The following is a 19,440-nucleotide window of genomic DNA, read 5'->3' on the forward strand; positions in this document are numbered from 1 at the left end:
TTAAGTATGGTTGTCACATTTAGATTAATTAGAATTTCAAAGTTAAAATTGGTAGATGAACTCTATTTTTCCATCTAGTATTGTTATTAGATCCTACAAAATGAATAACAAAACAAAAAAATTCATAGAAAATTAGTACTTAAGCTCAGTTTTAAAAAAACAAAAAACAAAAAACAAAACAAAATGATTATAAATTAAACTTAAATAAGTTTTACAATTTTTACCTTCCATTCGATTTTCGCTTCCCCACTCATTTTAATAGAATAAATTTTTGCACAAACATTCGTCTTTCAATCAAAGCAAAAATTAAACTAGTGAATACCTTTACCAAACTTCATAAATTCTAAAAAGAAGGGTTGTTTTTAAATATAGAAAAATAAACTAAAATATTTACAAGATATAACAGAATTTTAGAACTATCAATGATAAACGTTCATAGACACTAATATACTATCAATATCACTAATAGAAATCTATCAGTGTCTATCGACGTCTAATTGATAGTTCTAAAATTTTGCTATATTTTGTAAATATTTTCAACAGTTTTACTATTTGAAATAATTTTTAAAATTTTTTTTTAATGTCGAACATATATTTTTTTAATTCATTAAATGTATAGAGAAACCCGTTTTTAAGATAATTGTAATAAGAAACTCTTAGAAGGTTAAAATTATAATACTTTTTAAAATTTTAAGATTAAGGTTGTAACACTAGCCTAAAGTTTAAAAAGATGACATAGATTAAGTGTCGACGTTGGTAGATATTTTTACAATATGTATAAAAAAAGTCAAATAAATTAATTATTTAAATTAGTAAATAATTATTTCATGGTTTTAAAATAAATTAAAATATTTATTATTTATATTATATTCATATTGGTGACCTTCTATTGTTTATTTTTATGTTTAATGAATTTTTTTAATATAATAAAAATATCATTTCATCCTTCATATTGATGTTAAATCGAAAAAAAATTTATATGATGAAAGTGTTGAATAAAAGTTTAATGTCATCATATACTAATCCAAAATTTGAGGTACAATTTATAAATTATTAGGGTTAAGATTATACAACTTGATTCACATAATATTAAATTTAATTTTTCCCATTTTTCATAAAGGCTAAAACTTGTTCATTGCATTTTTCAAAAAGAAAAAAAAGAGAACTTGTTCATTGGGTTTCTTAGTCCAAAGAATCATAAAGAATATACGCCACTAAAATTTCAATCAATTAAAATAAAATAAACAAACAATTAAAATAGAGAGAGAGAAAAATAAAATATAAATGGATAAAATAAAATTAAAAAAAAAAAATGAAATGAAAACAAAAGGTCACGTCGCTCCTCTCTCGACCTCGTAGCCCAAAGCCTGGGTTAACCCATCCGGTCTGTCTTCTTCTTCTTCTTCTTCTCTCTGTTTGTTCAGTTCGAGAAAAAGGAAATTGGCTGGATCCACTTTTCTCTTTCCTCTTCCTAAAGGTGAAGTTCTGCAATTCATTTTCTAGGGTTCCCTTTTCCCTTACCTTTTCTGCAGTTCATTCTTCCATTCAATGCCTCTGTTACAGTTTTACCCTCTTTTTCTTTCTCTTTTTTCGTTTTGAGTTGGGGGGTCTTTGTTGTTTTCAATCTTTGTTGCTTGGAGGTTTTTGGGGAATTTACTGAAATGGGTTCTGTTTGGATCTTTGTTGGGTGTCTTTGATTGCTTTCTGTGGCCTATTTGGAGTGAAAATATTGAGTTGGGTTGTGCCTTTTCGTTGTGAGTAGCGAGAATTTTGATGTTGTGTTATTGTATGCTTGTATGGACTATGGAATATAGTTTCAATTTTCCTTTTCTTGCTCTGTATTTGGTGAAATGAGTCTCAATTTAGGGGAGAAATTAATATGGTGATTGGTTTCTGTGGCCTATTTGAAGTTGAGACCTCTTTTTTTTCCACTCTGTAGTTGGGTTGATTGGTTTCTGTGGCCTATTTGAAGTTGAGACCTCTTTTTTTTTTTTTTCTTTGAAGAATTTGGCTAATTATATGGTGATTGTTGTGGCTGGAGTAGAATGTTTTTGTGACTGTTGGTGTGTTTTTGAGTTTGGTGGGATTTGGACGCTTATGTGTTTAACTTTTTTGGTGTTCTGTTGGATGAATTTGGTATGATTCGTGAGTCATTTTTTAATATAGTTTTTAGAAGGTATAAGTTGTACCACTTTTTCGACATTGCAATTTATCAACTGAGTATAGTTCAAATGAAGGTTTCAATCTCCAACCCACTTGTTTTTTAACTAAGAAATAAAAAAAAAAAAAAAGAAGCTTCAAAAATTGACTCATTTTATGGTTTACTGATCTATTTGCATTTTTATGTGAACAGAGTTAAATTTTAGGCACGAGATTTGTCATGAGATTTTGGGTATTTTTTGTCTGAAGAGTATACCCCATCTTTACATAGTTAAACAAGGATAGTTAGACTGAAGATGAATATGCATAGCATAGCAGTATGTATGCCTGCTAGCAGGTACGCAATTTCATCGGAGCAAAGTCCTTGTGTAAATGTTTCATTGATTACCTTGAGATTTAGCTCAATCTTCTAATTTTTCATTAAGATATAAAAAATAAGATAGAAGTATGCATAACCTATAGGGTTATGTTTGTGGATGTTTGTTTTCTTGTGCTTTTGAAATTTATTGTGAAAGCTTTTGCTGTCCTAATTCTTTTTCTGCTATGTTTTCTGGAACAGATAGATATTTTTTCTAACAAGAAACAAACTTTTCATTGATAGTTGAAAATCCAAAAAACAAGACTACAGATGGTAGTCAAGAGTAGGGTAGATGAAGAATATGAAGTGTTTTATCTCTGGGTTTTCTGGTTGTCATATATGCATAAACGATAAATTTTGTTGATGGTTATATCTGAGTGGTGTGTTTGGATTCTAAACTGATGGTTTGTTTCATTTCAGCTTGGCTTATAATATATGGTTTGGTTCTTTCATTCTTTTTGATGTCGTATCGGTTGCTTTTGATTACTGTGCTTCTTATCTAAACTACCGATTGAAGTTGATTTAGTGAATATATTTTGCAAAAGTAAGACATTATGCTGAGATAATATATTTTGGTTCTTGAGGAGTTCCAGGGATAAGTTTTGGTGTTATTCCGCTTATATTTTTTAGTAGAGAGCAGGAGAAGAGAGGATGTCAACTGGTCGGAACACCCATTGGTGTTATAGATGCAGAAGGTCGGTACGTCTCCATGGTAGAGATGCAGTTTGCCCCAGCTGCAATGGAGGATTTATCCAAGAACTTGATGATATGGTGCCTGGAAATCCATTTGATTTCTTTGGTTTGGATCATGATGAAGATCGTGATCATGGTCTGGGAGCATTCTCTGCTTTTATGAGACAACGCTTAGTTGAAAGAAATGACATGAGGGGAAGATCGGAGTCACTTTTTGAGCGTAGCCCGGGATTCGGTCCTCTATTAATATTTGGTGGTCAAATACCGTTGAGAAACAGCAGGTTAGAAGCTCTCTTCAATGGGGCTCCTGGCATCGGTATTACACGGGGCGATAGTGGGGACTACTTTATAGGCCCTGGACTGGAGGAGCTATTCGAACAGCTATCAGCAAATGGTCATCGGGGCCCTCCACCAGCATCTAGATCATCAATCGACGCAATGCCAACAGTTAATATCACGCAACGACATCTTCGCTCAGATTCACATTGTCCAGTTTGTAAAGAAAAATTTGAACTGGGGTGTGAAGCAAGGCAGATGCCCTGTAATCACATGTACCACTCAGATTGTATTGTTCCATGGCTGGTCCAGCACAACTCTTGCCCCGTCTGCCGGCAGGAACTGCCACCACAAGGAATAGGAGGTGGAGGTGGAGGTGGAGGTGGAGGTGGAGGTGGGGGACATAACACCAATGGTCAAAACCGAAGCAACAGCTACAACGGCAGTGGCTCCCGGGTCAATCCAGGTAGACGCAATCCATTCTCTTATCTGTGGCCATTTCGGTCATCTAGTTCTAGCTCCAACCATGGGGGAGCAGGGAGCAGTGAACCGACGAACCATCAGATGGGGTATTCAGGATATCGATACACCAATTCACCATGAATTGAAGCTTGAAGATTGTTTGTTTGTGGTATAAAGGGGTGAAGATCGTCTCTATAGACTTTGGAGGCCCCAGCATTGTTTAAAGAAGATACACAGGCTGTTGTATTTTTTGTGCAAATTTTCCTATGTAAATGACCTTATAATTTGTAGCTTCTTATTGCTGCTGCTGCTGTTTCCTTCATCTTCCAAGTCAAAAAGACGACACATCAATTAGCATAAAATGGGAAAAAATTATTTTCATCTATAGACTGCTTTATATATATAGAGAGAGAATTATGTTATTGTTATAGTTGTTTTGGGTACTTGCAAATATATCAATCAGGCCCAAACGAATTTTGATAGATATAGTAAAATTTAGATCCAACTTTCAAAATCTATAAGTGATAGATCATATATTAGTAAGAGGTCTATCAGTGATAGATCATATCATTAATAGGAGTCTATAGCAATAGGGTTTATTACGGAGATTTAACTATATTTGCAATTTTTTAAAAATGTTATTATATACTTAATTATTACTCTGGTATGTTTGATTTGGTTTAATTTTATGCACGGTTTCCTTTTGTAAAATAAGAAGTGGAAAAATATTTTAAAATTTCTGATTGTGAAAAATGCAATGGAATTTAGAAGGAAAAAATAGTTTAAACCATAAACTTAGTCCCTAAGATTTTAATTCTTATGATTGGATAAAAACTTAAATAGTTTTTTTTGTTTTGATAAATTCCTCATAAATGCACTTGGCCTTTTGAAAAGAAAAATTAAGAAAACGTCTTTACCATCGATACCATTTATCCATACAAATCACTTCTAATTTCTATTTTCTTTTTCTTATTTACTTTAATATATGACGTAACACTTCTTCCTATCTCATTTTCTCTCCCTCACTTCTTAATATATAAGAACTCTCATTTCTCCTCTTTTTTTCCAATCTCCTTAAATATTAGAAATTTAAATAGCAACTCTCCTCATTTCTAAACATGTGTCCAAATATAAATAAATATTAAAAAAAAAAAATCAACACTAAATAATTAATTTCTTTAAAGTTATCTTCAGTTGGGAAAAGAACCAATGATTTGAAAACTCATATATATACACTCTCCTTATCCTACTGTCCAATTATTATAGCAATTTTATGGGTGTTAAAAAAATCCAATAACCCCAAAAAAAATTGATCAACTCAATTCATAAAGTTTGAATTGGGTTAGATTCAAATAAATGAAATTTTTATGGGTAGGGTTGATTCATTGGTTTAGTTAAGGTAACTCAAATTAACCCGAACCAACCCAACTTATTATTAACTTTAAAATGTATATATATATATATAAAACTTATGGTACAATTATTTTAGTTTTATTTAATTTCATTATTTTTTTGGATAATTTATGCTCCAAGAACTCCTAAAAATAAATACATAAAAATAATTAAATCAAATTTTTACTTATTAATATTTTATTTCTTTTTATAACAAAAATTTAAATAAATGATTAGAATAACCCTAACCAACTAAACTAAAATGTTTCATGGTTGAGTTGAGTTCATTTTGAAGAAATTTACAACTCGAATAATTGGTTGGGTTTAAAAGGTCATTCAACCCAATCCAACCCAACCCACAAACACTCCTAAATTTTTTTCATCAACCAAACAAGACCTAAACTTCAAGTTAAAGTATAAAATCCTACAAAGTTCTAAATTCAAAATCTCCCTTCAAAACTGAACGATGAATCAACAAATAAAAAAAAAGGGTTGACAAAGAAATATATCTTCAATTGTGGAAATCCTTCTTAACTATTTGAACCGCAAAAAGTATCAACATAATCTTTGTTACTACAAATTTAGTAATGCATATGTTTTTTTTTCTTTTCCATCCCACTAGTACTTGTCCTCAAAATTATATTCCAAATTCTCAATGGAGTATTGAATTTAAAGGTAGTAACTCATATTTCACTATTAACGTACAACCTTTTTATAGTGTTTAAATTATAAGGTTATTTGATAGTTCTATTTTTCTCCTTTCATAACATGTATATTCGATTGAAGAGTTAGTCTCGGTGATTAAGAAATAGAAGAATGAGAGTAAGAGAGGAAAAATAAGACAATGTTAGGTCATAGATTGAAACAAATGTGCGATTAGAAATAGAAAAGGGAAGTGAAAACGAGGTGTACATTTTCGTCTATAAACTAACAATAATTGTAAGAGTATTTTTAAACTATTTTTTTTAAGATGAGAGAATTAACGTAACTTTTGAAAATAAATAAATGTATTTATTATTATTATTATTATTATTTTGTAAAGGAAGTACAAAATTAAGGGATGTTAATTTATAATTTAGCCATTATTTATTTATTCTTTCTTTAATTTATCATCTTCATTTCACTTCTCTACTGCTGCCATACGGCTTCACTTTGGCTGTAAACTCCGCCTCCTCCTCTCAGAACCGTCTCTTCCGGCAGACTAACCGGCAGACTCATGGGTAGCGATCTACGCTTCGAGATCTCTCAAAATGCTTACATAAAGCTTGTTCTCCATGCCCTAAAGCACCGTACCTCCGCCGTCAACGGAGTCCTCCTAGGTCGCATCTCCGGCCCCAATGATGTCATCGAAATTTCCGATTCCGTCCCTCTCTTCCACTCCAGCATCGGTCTCCTCCCTCAACTCGAGATATCTCTCCTTCTGGTACTCCTTTTGAACCATTTTACAACGGAATTTCATGTTTAGATTTCTGCAAACTGGTTGCTCATGTGCAAATTTGCTGTGTTTGACGCCATGTTTACTTCCTTTTTCACTCCGTATTGCGATCTGCGATTGATGAAGCCGTGACATGCTTGATTTGTAATCAGATTGAAGAATATTATGCGGCCAAGGGATTGAATATCGTGGGGTACTTTCATGCCAATGAGCGGTTTGATGACTATGAAGTTGGCGGTGTAGCAAAGAATATTGGTGATCATATTTCTCGATTCTTTCCACATGCTGCTCTTCTTTTGGTAAGAGATGTCTTATTTTGCTTCATCTGTGTTGTTTTGTCTTGTATTTTTCTTTTGTTTGATGTATGCTTCTCTGCAGTTAGATCACAGAAAACTTGAAGTCTTGCCAAAGAGAAAGGATAGAAGCCCTGTAATGGAGGTGAGTTCATCGCTATAGAATTCTTATTATGGTTTTGTAAATTGTATTTGTACGTTACACTAGAATTTCCACCATGTTTCCTCTTTTTCTTTTGGTTCAAAATCATTTGAAGGAGCACTTATATATCACGAAGATGCAGAATTTGAATATTGTTGGAATATCGTAAAGTAGCTTTGTAATATTTCATATTGATAATTGGACCCTGTCGCACCACGAGGTGCTGTCAACGAGTCGGGTTGTTTGGGAATGCAGCCTCAAACGGGCGGTAAATTTTGTCCAAGGATAAATGTGGGTGAGAATAGCAAACAAGTACAAAAAAAAAAAAAAAAAAATTCATATTGATAATTCCTTAGCTTTCCCAAATGCTGGATTTTACCTTATACTAAAATGTCACGAGAATGCTTTATAGCATCTCTGCCTGAGTCTTCTTTAGATAATTTCTCGCTCCTCTTCCATTCATGGAGAGTTGAATGTTAGATATCATTGGCTACTGCTGATGCTCTTTGAACTATAGAAAAACGTATGTTGGAGATTTTCATGTACTTGCTTACTTGTTATCATAGATTGCAGCTAGTAGTAGTAAGTAGTGAGTAGATCTTTAAATTTATTCAATTTTCTGAATCTGTCGAATGTTCTGTAAATTTGGCTGGCTTGTACTGATTCTGCATTGGATTGGATACAGTTTGTGGGGTTTCTTTTTAGGAAGTGAAAGTTTGCGAGAGGCAATAGGAAGTGAAAGTGTGCTCCAGTTTTCGTGAGAGCTGCCCTGCTTTAGATGTAGAATTTCATTAGATGCTCAGCATGGAATCTGTGGATAGATCTAGGAGAAACTTCAATAGAATCTTTTTTGCCCATTAGGTGGAGAGTCATTCCACTCCTTTATTTAGTTTCCCCCTCCTCAGCTAGGGCTTATGCTTAGTGTATGTTTAATTTTAGGAGGATTCTCCGTGGTGGGGAAGGCAAAATGGAGTGGATTTCTTTATTTCTTTCCTTTTGGGGTCTTTTATGGACTGTCAAAATTCATGCCAATTATCAGAAAGTGGTGGCTCGAAGCTATAGGTTTTTTCTCTTGTAAATATTTTTATGGTTTTTGGTGCAAGATCCAAGTGTTACACCAAATAAAAATGACTTGATTTGAAAATTTAACAGGTCAAGAAGTTCATTGAGAGAGTGCAGTGGTGGAAGCATATACATATCCATCTATATTGTGGTTCCGGATAGACCTGGATGTTCTCCTTTTATTCGTTTGCCTTCGCAAGTAATTTTATATTTTGTGAATCAACCTTATTGGATCATTCCCTTCTGCATTTTCTTAAACAAAAAAAAAAAAAAAGTTTTATCCTGTCAGAGTTCCTTGTTGATTATTACCTCTTTTACCAGCTACCTTGGGTTGGACTAGTGACCAACGGCCAAAGAGGGAGCAACTTTAAGTTAGGTGGTCGGCTGTCTACATTAGAACACTATGAGTTTCCTTAGTACCTAAATGTAGTAGAGTCAAATAGTCGTGTAATGAGAATATTTGGGCTGGGAGGGGGGATCATGGGTATCACTTTTGTTTCCAAGTGGTTTCATACTCTATTACGGAGAATGATAGAAGCTACGATACTTCATTTGAGGTAGAGAATCTGTATTGGATGTTGATTTATTTGGATATGCTCTGGATATGTGTCCGATACGTGAATTCACGAATCTTGGTTTTTAAAATTTTTGGCTAGCATGTCCCCTCCCAGATACGTGAAGGGGCCCTTCATACTGGTTTCTTCTTTTTCCCTTTAAATTTTGCAACCACCCATTTAAGTAACCCATATTTGTCATAGCCCAAAAGAAGCATAAATTATGAACAAATTAAACAAAATATTAAAAACCCTTAGTCCCTATCTATTGCAACGGCAAGCAGACCTTCATCTTCTTAATTCATTCTTACCTTTGCAATTCATGACCAACCACCGTCCTCTCTATGCACCACCACCATCTTCTTCTTAATATGTATTTTTGTATTTGTGTTGTATCTTGTACTATTGTCAATTAATTTGACATTTTATTCCTTTTAGTGGGCTACATTTACTATCTTCTAGTTAAGTTTACATACATAAAAATCATAATTATTATAAAAAGTAACGTACCCATATCCTAGTTTTTTAAAATTGATGTATTTTTGTGTCCTATTTTTTGTCTGTATGTGCTTCTAACATAGAAGTTAAGATTTTGTGAATCAACCCCATTGTATAGAATTTAGATTTTATGAATTGACCCTATTTGTTGTCCCCCCCAAAAAAAAAGGATGTTTTGAATTGACCCTATTTGATCATTCCCTTATCCACGTTCTTTTAAAAAAATTAATTGAACTTGTTGGAGTTTCTTGTGGTTGTAAACGACTTAGAGTGATTGGATTTACTTCATGGTGGTCAACTACCTATGATTTAAAATCCTATGAGTGAGTATAATTGGGGGTTGTTGGTGTCATCAGAAATTTACTTTGAGATTTTGAGTCTTTTGCTAGCTAGCATTTCTAGATTCTGATTGCTTCTCGTTCCAATTTCCTTTTATCACCTTAGCATCACTATTTGCTCTCTCTAGTATTTAACTTGATTGCGAGATTTTCTGTGTAAGGTTTCTTTTGGATCCTTCAGTTTAATCAAGATGTGATTGAATTGTATGAATGTCTCTACTTTACACAATGAACAATATTGATTATCATGACTGTTTTGTGATGCCACTAAACTCTATGCCACCTAACCCGTCGTCATGTAAGATAGGAATATTTTTAAACTGCATGCCTCTTCTATATTGTTAGTTTCACCCTGAAATATGGTAGAGACGAAGCATGAGGAGATGGTTGCATAATGCTCTTCTCATTCATTTTGTTTGTTTTGTCGCGGACCAGCTATACACAAAGGAAACTTCCAAGAACTGGAAGCTGGCTGGATCAGATGGAAGCAGCCAGCTAACGATCAAGGAACCATCAGCAAATGTGGTCCTGTTGGATTTCATATCATCTGAAAAATGGCAAGATGTGGTGGACTTCGATGATCACCTCGACGACATTAGCAAGTACAAAACACAATCTCTTTCTCTTTTTGAATCATGAATGAGTTTAAAGCCAAAACTTTGTTTTATACTTCAAAATTTTGCTGCAGGGATTGGTTGAACCCAGACCTCTTCAAGTAGAGATCTTTTAGAAGGATTGGATGGAAAATGGTGCCGTGTGCTTTTCAAGGATTGAGAATATTGTTAGATGTATTGCTATTAGGTAATCATCGAATTTTATCTCATGAGACTTCGATTAGCCATCTTTGATTCAAGATATCGAAGTTCTCGATCTTGTACTTTTGAGTTCATCCCGAACCCCCACTTGTGACGTTTTAAAGAAAAGGACTTCTGAGTTCGGGGCGAATGTTTATGGAGTTAATTTGGAGGATGTACACTTTACACAATTTCTCATTCTTTGAATGTTTAGACAAACACTCTTAAGCATCGAGTATTAGTTTATTGGTTGAGAATGACATTGAAAATTATTCAAAATGAGAATTTTAGGAATGAAGTTATGAGGATGAGACCTTTAAGGGGACATTTATGCGCAGAGGTGGAGAGTCAAATTATTGGGGTGCATAGTTGAGTTTAGTTGTGATATTTGGTGTAGTTTTTCTAAATGAAATTGATTTTATCTTGGTTTTTTTCTTTGTTATTGTTGATTTTAATTTTGAACTACACATATTTTTCTAACCTTTTTAAGGCAAACAAAAAAATTCTATTTTTTTCCATTCTTCAAACATCACAAATTCTCTATAAAGTATTCATATATTAAATACAATTTTGAATTGAATTTTTGAACAATAAATTATATAACATATTTTGTCTCCATTTCTAAACATCAAACATATTTCAAACAAATTATAATAACTAAATACAAGTACTTAACACTCAAACATGAATACTGATTAATCTTAAAAATTGGACAATATTTTTCTCTTTTTGAAAAATGTAATATATTTAATTTTAATCATACAATTTGAACATTCAATTACAAACAATTATATTTTCATATTCCAATAAAATGGATATTTTTTCTTTTATCTGACAATCACATCTTAATTCTTACTTGTGAATTAATTTTTCTATATGTATTTAATCTAACTAACTTAACATTATTATTAAAAAAATTAACATGTTCTATACATAAATGTTGAAGTACTCATAACTTACATTTATATAATATGCATGGTTTATATTAGAATGAAAGTGTGCATAGAATATTTGCCTTTCATATCATAATGATGTTCACTAGTATAGTAAAGTTACATTCTTTTTTACATCACAAAATAATATAAGATGGCCAAATACATGTCAGGTACAAAAAAAAAAACAAGTTCACAAAATATATAGTGTTGAGTTGAAATATTAGGTGGTCAATCTAAAGGGTTCGAGCAAGTAGACATGTGCAATACCATTTTTGTGCTTGTTCCAGTACAGCGAGGAAACAATCCATCTTTTGTATGTCTATGCGAATGATATCAATAAGGTCGCATCTATCATTATCAGTCAGCCCGTCAATAGCAAATATGACGTCAACTATCTCCTTCCGACGTCCAAATTCCAGCTCGTGCTTCCCCGGTTGCCACGATACGAGTCTACTCGTGTGTGCTAATTGCATATAAGCACTCACCTAAACAAATCAAAGGATTGCTCTTATAGACAGGAGTTCATAACTCACTTAGGATTAAGGTCAGGTCACCTATGGTCATCCTAGTGAAATGTAAGTCTCTTCTAGCAACGGTGTTATATAGAGAGACTATTCATTTTGCGGTCCGATTTTATATAAATTCTTTGTATAGAATACCCCACTCGCATGTCTCCACATAAACGATCAGGATCATATCATTTATAGCAATTTACAACAATTGTAACATCTACAAAGCATGTCGTATTCGTAGTATCACCAGAATAAAATACTCAATCTCATCCATCTACTACAGACCATTTAGGTTATCACTTAAACGTGATCCATCTGTATGACATACATGTTTAAGTTTCATAAAATAACCTTGGATCTTAGTTTATTGGATTATTTAATGCAGTCTAAATATTAATAAAATACCTCTTATTTTATTAGATATATAATTTGTCTTTACAAACTACAAGATACACTTGATTTAGGATATTTACTCCAACAATCTTCCACTTGTCCTAAAATGAGTGGGTTGTATCGTATCAAATACAATACAATGAATAAGTGGAGTATAAAGTATTAAATACCAAAAATGGGATGTACAGTATCAAATACAATACAATAAACTAGGCATACAATATACCCAACAACATCTCCCAATTTCCCTAGATTAGGTGACTCATATCTCGTAGACCCAAACTCTCTAAGTAACCCTTAAAAACTTTAGCTATGAGAGCCTTTGTAAATGTATCACCAACATTGTGCTTTGAGGCAACTATTGGGGTTGATGCCCTAAATCTCGTAGGGTTTTGTAGTTTATAATTGTATTGTACAAACATTCTATTTATGTAATAAATGAGATGTTTTATTTGACATTTAGTAGAGTTAAACCCACAACCAATAAACTAACTTCTATTGTTATCTTCTGTAGCTTAAACATGTACGTAGAGACATACAGGTAGATCATGTTTAAGTGATAACCTAAATGGTCTGTAGTAGATGGATAAGGTTGGATACTTTATCCTGGCGACAGTACGAGTACGACCCGCTTTGTAGATGTTATAATTGTTGTAAAGTGCTACAAATATTTTGATCCTGATAATTCATGTGGAGACATGTGAGCGAGGGTATTCTATACCAAGGAGTTTGTATAAGACCGGACCACGAAATGACTAGTCTCATTATATAACACCGTTCATAATAGAGACTTATATTTTACCAGAATGACCATAGGTGACATGACCTGAATCTTGAGTGAGTTGTGAACTCCTGCCTATGAAGGCAATCCTTTGATTTGTATGAGTGAGAATGGCCATATCGCCGACTCAACAAGCCTACCATTTTGGAGATTCGTCTGATTAGGGAGCTGAAAACACAGCTACACAAGATGGAATTCACTCATTCCCCGAAGTTGGGGTAAATAGATAAATTGCTCCTTTAAGGGTTGATTCCGGGGCTTGAATAATGTGGCGACACATCCTCTTTTGACCTGCGAGGGGTTTGGTCGTAGTTGAACTATGATTAATTGTTCATTAGAGGGATCAGTGGTACTTAAGGAGTTAGATGTAACTACATGAGCAAAATGGTAATTTTGGCTTAACTATACTTACGAGCAATTTATGAAGGGTCATCGCACTGTTGATCGGTTATATCCATTGGACACAGAAATATATCTGTAGTGCGAAGAGTGCAACTGTCAGTCTTTAGTGAAATGTCTAGTAGTTAATAAATGTTGAATAATTTAATTCAAGGAGTAATTAATTATTCAAGTACTATTGGAGCTTTAAGCTACAGATCCATGAGATCTCCTTTGTAGCTCAACGAGGAGTAAATGAAAATAAATTTTGGATTAATTTGAATTGTTCAAATTAATTGTTCAAATTAATTATATGTGATATAATTAATTTAATTTAATTATATATGATATAATTACTATAATGTATTTGATACATTATAATATAAAGTTTATTTTAGAGGAAATAAATATTTGAATATGATTCAAATATTAATTATCTAAATTGGATTTATATAATTAAATTTAATATAAATAGGATTTATATTAAATACCGTACATTAATGAGAGAATGAAAAATTATAGGTTATATTGTATTTGATACAATATTAAACTATAGATTATATGTTATATTTGATATAACATATAGTTTAATATATATATTACATGATAAAATGGTAATCATATAAATATATATTATTTGTTTTATTGAAATAAATTTTTATTTATTTGTTTTTTAAATTAATTTTTCTCTCAACAACGTACGTGAGTGGGAGTGATGCAAGGGGTTGTTACCATCTTCTTCTTCCCTTGAGTTTGACAGCATAAAACACAAAATTATTTTGAGAAAAAGTTCTCAAGTACTCACCTTCTCCTTCTCTTAATCTCACTCATTCTTTTCCAAAATACCAAGAGCCCACAACTCCTTGGATTCTCATCCAGGAGAATATAGAGGAAGCTTTCGTGGTGGTGGCCAAATGGGGTTTTCGAGTTCGTGGCCATTTTTTAGAAAGAATCATACGTGAAGATCGGATCTTCAAGGATAAGTCCTCCTTATCTCTTCTCAATTTCCATTTAGCATGTTGTAAATTTTAATTTAATGCATAATGTTTCTGTTTTGTTTCTGTAAAATTCATGATTCTATAAAAATTGGATATGAGACCGATCCCCGTTTCTGCTCTGAACCTTAATCGATTCCTTCGACAACCTATGTGACAATCATATCTCCCTATTGCACAATCTCCCTAATGAGGTGATATTTGCGCTCAATATGTTTTCCTCTTTCATGATTCCTAGGTTCCTTAGAATTTGCCACGAGACCTTTATTATCACAATAAAGTGTGAAGGGCAAAGAAACATTTGGAAGGACTTCCAAATCAATAAGGAACTCCTTTAGCCAAACAGTCTCTATAGCTGCTTCACAAGCAACTACGTATTCAGCTTCCATAGTGGAGTCCGCAATACAATCTTGCTTAATGCTACACCATACTATAGCCCTTCCATTCAGAGTGAACCCTGATCCTGATGGGGATTTCCCAGAATTCTTATCAGTCTGAAAATCAGAGTCAGTGACCTTGTAAGAATCAAATCCTTAACACCATACACAAGCATATAGTTTCTCGTTCTCCTAAGATATTGAGAATAGCTTTGACCGCTGTTCAGTGATCAAATTCTGGATTGGACTGATATCTATTGACCATTCCCACTGCATAGCAGTTTCGAGCCTAGTACACAACATGGCATGCATAAGACTACCTACCGTATATGTATAAGGAATCTGTCTCATCTCCTCAACCTCCCGACGTGACTTAGGACATTGTTCCTTAGAAAGAACAATTTCATGCCTAAAGGTAGTAAATCTTTCTTGGAATTCTGTATCAAATACTTGACAAGAATTTTGTTAATATACGATGCCTGAGACAAGGCTAGCTTTTTGTTCTTATGATCCCTTATAATTTAGATCCCTAGAATATATTAAGCTTCAACCAAATCTTTCATTTGGAATTGAATAGCTAACCATTCCTTAATTTTGGTAAAAAAAAACCTACATTATTCCCAATGAGTAAGATATCATCCATATATAACACCAAGAAAACTACTGAACCGTTAATGATATTCTTGTAAACACGAGGTTTATCAACATTTTGGTTAAAGCCATAGGTTTTGACTACAATGTCAATCTCATGTTCCAAGATCTAGATGCCTATTTCAATCCATAGATTGATCGATTGAGCTTGCAAACTTTTTGCTCTTGATCCTGTACTATGACTTCTTCTGGTTGAGTCATATAGACTATCTCTTCAAGATTACCATTCAGAAAGGTAGTCTTGACATCCATTTGTCATATCTCTTAGTCATAATATGTGGAAACAGACAAGAGAATCTGGAAAGATTTTATCATAGCAACAGGAGAAAAGGTTTCTTTATAGTCCACCCCCTCAATCTGGGTATAACCCTTTGCTACTAATCTAGTCTTGAAGGTTTGCACCTTCCATCTACATCTCTTTTTCTCTTATAGATCCACTAGCAACTTATAGGTTTTACCCTATCAGGTTGATCTACAAGTTCCCAGACAGAATTAGAGTACATAGACTCCATTTCTAGATTCATGGTCTTAATCCATTCATCTTTGTCAACATCTTCCATTGTCTTCTTGTAAGACAACAGATCCTCAACATCATCATTAATGATGTTTTGGGCTTCTGTTAAACCTACGTAGTGAAAGGTGGGTTCACAATTCTCCTACTACGTTGAGGCAATCTCAACTCTTGAGATGGATTAATTTAACTAGACGAACTGACATCAACAACTCTTTTTGATGTACTAGCCTCTTCAACTCTTGTTGAAGTTTTAGTAGTATTTTAAAAAAAAAAATTCTTAAAACTATTTTGCTTCGTGGTTTCTGTTCCCTCATGTGGTATTCCTCTAAGAATGTAGCATTTGTCGATACAAACACTTTATTTTCATTTGGATCAAAGAAATACCCACATCTCGTTTCCTTAGGGTAGCCTACAAATAGGCATATTTTCGAACGAGATTCCAATTTTTTGGGATTTGTTATAAGCACAAGGGCTAGACATCCCCAAATTCTAAAGTGACGTAAACTACCTTTATGGTCTATTCACAACTCCAAAGGTGTTTCAGAAACACTTTTTGATGGAATGTTGTTCAAAATGTAAACAGCAATCTCCACTACAAATCTCCAAAACGAGTCAGGAAATTGAGCATAACTCATCATAGACTGAACCATGTTTAACATAGTTCTATTTCTCCTTTTCGATATACCATTCTGCTGAGGTATACCAGGGGTTGAAAGTTGGGACATTATTCCATGTTCTATCATATAGTTCTAGAATCTTAAGTCCGTATACTCCCCACCACGATCAAATCGTAGTGTTTTTATCTTTTTACCTAACAAGTTTTCAACCTCAATCTTATATTTCTTGAACTTTTCAAGTGATTCAGACTTATGTTGCATTAGGTATAGATACCCGTATCTTGAATAATCATATATAAAAGAGATGAAATATTCATATCCTTCTCTTGCTTTTACATTCATTGAACCATAGAGGTCTGAATGTATAAGTTCCAAGGCTTCTTTGGCTCTATAACCTTTTCTAGTAAAAGGCCATTTTTTCATCTTGCCTTCAACGCATGACTCACATACAGGTAAAGAATTTTCTTCTAAACTATTTAGAAGTCCACTTTTCACTAATCTCTAAATCCTATTGAGATTAATGTGACCTAACCTTAGATGTCAAAGGTGGGCATTTTCTTTAGGATACCGTTATGAACATTTCAGTATTTAGGACAGTCTTTGTAACTAACGGCCTTAGTACATATAAGTTACTTTCTTTTGAAGAAAATCCTATCTCCATTCCGTTTTTTAAAATAAACACTTTACTTCCAGAGAAAAAAGAGAACAATTTTGCTCAATCAAACAAGATACAGAGATTAAATTCCTTTTCAAATTAGAAACTACATATACTTTATCTAATAATATATATCGTTTCTTGTCCAAAAGTAACTTAAGCCTGCCTATGGCAATAGTAGAAACGACCTCATCGATACCAACTCGAAGAGCTATCTCCTCAACTTTCAATTGTCTCTAGGAATTAAGTCCTTGATAGGAAGAACATACGTGATTAGTAGCCCATAAATCAACTATCCAGTCAGAATCATTATTCTCTACTAAGCATGACTCCAGAACAAATAAATCAGATTTACTGTCATTGGATCTCGTCCTACTCTGGAGAGCAGTGGGATCAATTTGAACACCCTTATTATGAACTCCAAGTTTTTCCTCCGAGGTCAAACATCTTTGATAAACTTTGCTAGAGTTAGCAACTTTTGCCTCCTCTATTTGTCCCTTAATATTCAATACAGATTGTAGTTCAAATAGGAAGTTGACATTATTGGTTTCGTCTATATCAACCTTATTCTGCTTGAATTGTGATGACACTCACTCAAACAACACTTGCATTGATTGCATAATCTGAAATGAGTAACCACGCTCTCAAATCTTTTGGCTAAGGCGTCAGGTATGCTTGCCAAAATGTGAACTCGAACCTCAAGATTGGTTTTCGTCCACCTTTTGTATGCATCACGAACATTTCGTATTACTCAAGGGTTGGAACTGGAAGACATTCCTCATTCAAGATGAAGTTAAGGTCGTTAACCATGAATAGTTTTAATCAACTCTTTCCAAGTTGTATAATTGAATTCAATCAATATTTCAGCATTAAGAAGGTTCATTGAAGTGCTAGTCATTTTTGCTAATACAAAAAAAATTATTTATTTTAGACAGTTATGTAAAAAATCATTTTAATCCAATCAATTTAATAAAAACTAATAATGAACTCAAATTATTCCATTTTACAATGATGCTTCAGTGATTGAGGATAAAAGCCATCGAAGTGTGGTCAATCACCTCTTCCCTGAAATGAGACACTTCTTAACCCATCATTATACTAGAATAACTCTTATTCCTATAATGATTAGTCACCATTGATTCAGTCAGGAAATTATTAACTTGCTTAACAATTTCTTATAAGTGTGCCCTTTGATCTTAGACCCTAGAATTCCATCCTTATGAGCCAACCGAAGGGAAAAACTGATTGGGGCAAAAATTAAAGCGATCCTATCCAGAAACCATGTCTGAAGTTTGCCCCTAATATTGACCTATTGCACAAACCATCCGAAGGGGGACACTCCCAGGATGCCTCGAGGCCGTGCAAGAAGGTCTCACGATGCAAACCAATGAAGAGGGATGCTCCCAGGATGCCACAAGGCCAAGCATGAGTTTCACGGTGTGAACTTTTAGGGAGAACGTGAGTGGAAAAAATTGACATATCATATATATCTTTTTCCTCCCATTGAGTATTTTACAAAAATGGGTTTATTAACTTAGTAAAAAGAACGACTAATTAATTTTAACTAAGTCTTTATTAATTTGCTCAATATAACACATATATTGAATATTTCAACAATATGTGACTTCATTTGTTAAACTTTTTAATGAAGTAAATCACTTATTGCATGCTCATAAAATATTTGCCTAATTCACCTTCCAGATCGATTTGCAGTTAGAGATGTTTTGTTTCCATCAGCTTTAATACCTTAGCCTAGATAGAAGTTTTGTCCCTTATGGACAATTATTTTATAAATATAATCTCTTATTGAAATTCATTTTAATCCTATTAAATGAATTAAAAGATTAACCTATTTCCAATCTCATTAGAAACGAGTTTAATATAAGTCTAGGTGAATTAATTTTAAATCATTTAAAATTAAATTGGACCTATATTTGCATGCAACTCTTTATTATATCTTAATTCTAATTTCATTATAATTATAACCATTAAAAATCTATAATTGCATTCAAAGACATTGATTAAGTATAATATTTATATTTATCTAAGTAATGTCATGTTCAATGCAAAATTTATTTTTGAAAAATACAACACTTATATCTAACAATTATTAAGCACACATATATCTTGTCTCATACATTACAACAATTATAACCTAGTATGATGCATGAACAT

General features: G+C 33.1%; 2 protein-coding genes across 7 annotated transcripts; both read left to right on the forward strand.

Moving 5' to 3' along the window:
- The first annotated feature begins 1,309 nt into the window (after positions 1 to 1,309).
- On the forward strand, positions 1,310 to 4,334 carry LOC120073842 (probable E3 ubiquitin-protein ligase RHC1A). 6 transcript variants are annotated; one of them, XM_039026718.1, is made up of 3 exons: positions 1,310 to 1,477; positions 2,354 to 2,497; positions 3,112 to 4,334. In XM_039026718.1, exon 3 carries the CDS (start codon positions 3,170 to 3,172, stop codon positions 4,088 to 4,090), a length of 921 nt encoding a protein of 306 aa, XP_038882646.1. In that variant the 5' UTR covers positions 1,310 to 1,477; positions 2,354 to 2,497; positions 3,112 to 3,169; the 3' UTR covers positions 4,091 to 4,334. The 6 variants fall into 6 exon arrangements, with proteins under 6 accessions (XP_038882646.1, XP_038882650.1, XP_038882645.1 ...); XM_039026722.1 differs by having other exon boundaries at positions 3,159 to 4,334; XM_039026717.1 differs by lacking the exon at positions 2,354 to 2,497.
- Positions 4,335 to 6,449: 2,115 nt separating this feature from the next.
- Positions 6,450 to 10,762, forward strand: LOC120072610 (ER membrane protein complex subunit 8/9 homolog). Its single transcript, XM_039025007.1, has 5 exons — positions 6,450 to 6,764; positions 6,929 to 7,075; positions 7,155 to 7,214; positions 10,099 to 10,265; positions 10,352 to 10,762. The coding sequence occupies exons 1-5, from the start codon at positions 6,558 to 6,560 to the stop codon at positions 10,380 to 10,382; spliced, it is 612 nt and encodes a 203-aa protein (XP_038880935.1). The 5' UTR covers positions 6,450 to 6,557; the 3' UTR covers positions 10,383 to 10,762.
- Positions 10,763 to 19,440: the final 8,678 nt, after the last annotated feature.

The sequence above is a fragment of the Benincasa hispida genome, chromosome 3 (genome assembly GCF_009727055.1).
Source record: "Benincasa hispida cultivar B227 chromosome 3, ASM972705v1, whole genome shotgun sequence".
In the NCBI taxonomy this organism is placed as follows: Eukaryota; Viridiplantae; Streptophyta; class Magnoliopsida; order Cucurbitales; family Cucurbitaceae; genus Benincasa; species Benincasa hispida.

Excerpts from the sequence above, each read along its gene's own strand:
- LOC120073842 (XM_039026718.1), top strand. The coding sequence starts at position 3,170 with ATGTCAACTGGTCGGAACACCCATTGGTGTTATAGATGCAGAAGGTCG.
- LOC120072610 (XM_039025007.1), top strand. The coding sequence starts at position 6,558 with ATGGGTAGCGATCTACGCTTCGAGATCTCTCAAAATGCTTACATAAAG. Across the intron at positions 7,215-10,098 it reads ATAGAAGCCCTGTAATGGAG|CTATACACAAAGGAAACTTC; the intron begins GTGAGTTCATCG and ends GTCGCGGACCAG. Across the intron at positions 10,266-10,351 it reads CACCTCGACGACATTAGCAA|GGATTGGTTGAACCCAGACC; the intron begins GTACAAAACACA and ends ATTTTGCTGCAG.